Here is a 3,670-nt window from a genome sequence, read left to right as displayed (position 1 = left end):
CCCACCCCCGCGCCCCGCGCCCGCTTCGCCCTGCTCCGCGGCGTCGAGGCGCCGGCGGAGCGCCGCGCGGCGGTCGAGGACCGCGGCCTTGCGCTCCGCGGCGGCCAATAGCGGGTGGCCGGGGTACCGGGCCTCGGCCGCGGCGACGGCGCCGCGCAGCGCGTCGGCGTCGTCGCCCTTCAACGCGGCGGCGACCTTGGTCAGGGCGAGGCCCCGGGCGCGCAACGCCGCGATCTTGCGCTTGGCCACGAGCGCGAGCGAGTGGTCCGGCGCGGACGCGTCCGCGGCGGCGACCGCGGCCTCGAGGGCGGCGAGGTCCTCCGCGCGGAGCGCGGCGGCGAGCGCGTCGAGCGCCGCGGCGCCCGCCGCGTAGGCGTCGCGCTTCCGCGCGACGGCGCGGAGCTCGTCGGGCGGCAACTCGGCGGCCTCGCACTCGGCGAGCGCGTCCGTCCAGCGCTGAGCGCGGAGGAGCAGGCCCGTCGCCGAGTCGTCGCCGCCGCCGTCGTCGCCGCGGACGCGCGCGCGCGCGGCCTCGCGCTTCGTCTCCAGGACGACGCGCGCCTCGAGCTCCGCGACGTCCGCGGCGCCGAGGAGCGGCCGCGCGGCCTCGAGCGCCGCGGCGCTGGACGCGCGCGACGCGTTCGCGTCCGCGAGGACGCGCGCGACGATGCCCTCGGCGACGGCGACGCCCGCCGCGAGGATCGTTCGCCGCCGGTCGTCGATGACGGCCAGCTCCCGGGCTTCGAGGCCCCAGGCGGCGCCGCGGAGCAGGACGGTCCGTAACGCCTCGACCTTGGCCGCGGCGTCGCGCGCCTGGAACAGGGCGTCGTCGGGCGCGCGCGCGGCGACCCTGGCCTCCAGGCGGACGCGTCGGCCGTGCGCGGCAGCTCCTTGGCGTAGGTCAGCGCCTCCCGCAGCTTGTCCAGGGATGCGTCCTCGTCGTCCGCCGCGTCCTTGACCGCTCGGACCACGGCGTCGCGGCGGTCGAGCGCGAGGACCTTCGCCCGCGCGGTCATGACGATCGTCTCCTCCGCCTCCGTCAGCCGCGGCGCCTCGACGGCGAGGGCCGCGATGGCCTGGAAGATGGCCTCGCGGTCGTCGCCCGGGGCGGCGGCCCGGAGCGCGTCGAACGCGCGGAGCGCGCGCGCGTGGCGGTTCCGGTGGACCCACGCGTCGCGCGCGAGCTCCGGCGAGAGCACCGCGTCCGCGGCCTCCGCCAGATCCAAAAGCGCCGCCGCGGACTGGCAGAGCAGCGGCGCCGCCGTCGCCGTCTCGAGCCGCGCCGCGACGAACGCGGGGTCCTTGTTCGCGCGGAGGCCCTCGAGCTTGTTCGCGAGCTCCGTCTCCAGGCCGCACGACCGGCCGTCCGCCAAGAGGTCGTCGAGCTCGCACGCCGTCGTCGTCGCGTCCGCGGCCGCCGCGGCGCGTCGCGTGCGCTCCCGGAGCTCCGCGACCTCGAGCTCGCCCTCGATGGCGCCCGCGTCGACGGTGCCCTGCGTGCTCACCTGTGTGGAAATCAAATCTTCAACCCGACTTCAATGTGAGCGTATGCGACGGTTTCGACGCAAGGCTTTCTGCTGTGCTTCGAGAACTCGATGAGAGCAATCGATTCGTCCAAAAATCAGCCGAATCGACTTCGATTTGACCGAGATAGAGAGTTCTGAAGTTTGGTTGGGATAACCCAGCTCACTGGTTGATTTCCACACAGGTGCTCACGTCGTCCAACGAATCGTCGTCGCGGCGCGACCGCCGCGCGTCGTGGAGCGCGTGGACGAGGGCCGCCAGGTCGTCGACGCCGACGCCGGACGCCGACGCCTCCGCGTAGATGTCCTCGAGCGCCTCCGGGTCGTCGCGGATGGGCGAGCGCGCGGAGACGGCCCAGCGCGCGGACTTCTCCGCCGCGCGGCGCCGCCGCGCGTCGTCGTCGGGCGACTTTTCCACGTCGGCGGCGCGCCGGGACCCCTCGTCGGACTCCTCGTCGGACGCCTCCTCGATGGTCTCGAGCTGGTCCTCGTCGCGGAGCGCCTTGCAGACGGCCGCGACGCCTTGCACCGCGTCGTGCCAGTCGTCGCGGTCGCCGTCGAGGCACTCGACGAAGACGCGCGCGCCGTCGGCGCACTCGAGCCCGAGGACGCGCGGCTCGCTCTCGGACCGGTGGGTCGCGCCGAGGGACGCGAGGCTCACGCGCCAGACCTCGAGCTCGTCGAACGACGAGCCGTCGTCGCCGGGGAAGTCGCGGAGCGCCGCGAGGAACGGGTCCGCGGCGACGCCGCCCTCGCCGTCGCATCGGCTCGGCGCGAGGACGAGCCACTGGGGCTGGGACCAATCCTTGTCGCCCCAGGCGCCCCGGCTCGACACCGTGCCCGACTTGAGCACCGTCGATAGGAGCTCGGCGCGCAGGGCCGGCTCCTTCTCGTCGTCGTCGCTCAAACAGTCGTACTCGCCGAGCTTCTGCACGTAGGCGCCGAGGGCGCCGCGCCACTCGTTCATGTTGGTTTACGACGCGATCGGTTAAGGCGCGAGGTCGGTGCTCCGATCGTGTTTGTGGCGAGGACTTCACTCTGTGAATATTGCTGCTTATCCAGGGGGGCTAGGGGGGTACCTAGGCGAACCGAGCTAGCTGAGCTAACCGTCGCAGCGTAGGTTGGTCTTGGAGGAGCACATCAGGGGTGCAGTATTCGCGTCCGAATTTTCGACGAGCGGCAGAGCTAGTAGTTTTTGTTTTTTTTTCAAGTCGCTGCACATCCGCTCGTCGTCACTTTCCTTCTCGATTTTGCTTTCCTTCTCACTCTCCTTTTTCCCTTTCTTTTTCTTCTTCTTCTTTCCCGAAACATTCAAGTTGCTCTTCAAGTTGACGAAGGCCTGGAGCTGCGCGCAGACGCCGTCACTGAGCATAGCGAAGTCGACCGTGTGTTTGCCTTTGCTGAGCACGCGCGACGACCCGTAGATGATGTGCACGACCTCCATGGTGCTTCCAACGCACTCGGGCAACCCCGCGACCGCGTCGGCCAGGGCGTAGCGCATCTCGAAGGACCAGGACGCCGTCGGGTTCACCTTGCCGGAACAATCAATCACCAGGTTCACCTCGTCGCGGTAGTAGGCGAAGCTGCCGCTCGCCGTCGCGTTCGCCTCGCCGCCGTCGTCGTCGCAGTTGCCGCTGTCCAAGTGGCCGCTGTCGTCGCCGTAGGCCAGGGCCGCGCCCACACCGCCGTCGGCGCTGCAGTCATCCACCGTCGTCGCCGTCGCCGCCGTCGCCGTCGCGTACGCCTCGCCGCCCTCGCCGCAGTTGCCGCTGTCCAGGTGGCCGCCCTCGTCCGTCTCCTCGACCGCGACCATGTTGACTTTGTCCTCGGCGGAGAGCTTGCCCGTGCAGAGCTTGTCCGTGTTTTGGGTTTTTAGTTCGCTGCACATCACGGGGTCGTCCTCGTTCTCGTCCGTCGTCTTCGTCGTCATCGTCGTAGCCGTCGTCGTCATCGCCTCCTCGTCCGTCTCCTCGACCGCGACCATGTTGACTTCGTCCTCGGCGGAGAGCTTGCCCGTGCAGAGCTTGTCGGTGTTTTGGGTTTTTAGTTCGCTGCACATCACGGGATCGTCCTCGTTCTCGTCCGTCGTCATCATCGTCGTCGTCGTCGTCGCCTCGACCCGCGACAGCCGCCCGCCGTCGCGCCGC

General features: G+C 70.5%; 1 protein-coding gene across 1 annotated transcript in view; it reads right to left on the bottom strand.

The window, feature by feature from the left end:
• AURANDRAFT_62122 (hypothetical protein) overlaps positions 1-3,670 on the bottom strand; it is a gene marked incomplete at both ends in the record, with an annotated part of 8,434 nt that overhangs the window by 3,015 nt on the left and 1,749 nt on the right. The window contains 4 exons of the mRNA XM_009036039.1: positions 82-813; positions 969-1,505; positions 1,717-2,481; positions 2,833-3,574. Coding sequence (XP_009034287.1) covers positions 82-813; positions 969-1,505; positions 1,717-2,481; positions 2,833-3,574 — 2,776 coding nt within the window. The remainder of the gene's footprint in view (positions 1-81; positions 814-968; positions 1,506-1,716; positions 2,482-2,832; positions 3,575-3,670) is intronic.

This window comes from Aureococcus anophagefferens (genome assembly GCF_000186865.1).
Source record: "Aureococcus anophagefferens unplaced genomic scaffold AURANscaffold_4, whole genome shotgun sequence".
NCBI classification, from domain to species: domain Eukaryota; class Pelagophyceae; order Pelagomonadales; family Pelagomonadaceae; genus Aureococcus; species Aureococcus anophagefferens.
The sequence above is the reverse complement of the archived record's forward strand: the minus strand, read 5'-3'. Positions and strand labels throughout refer to the sequence as shown.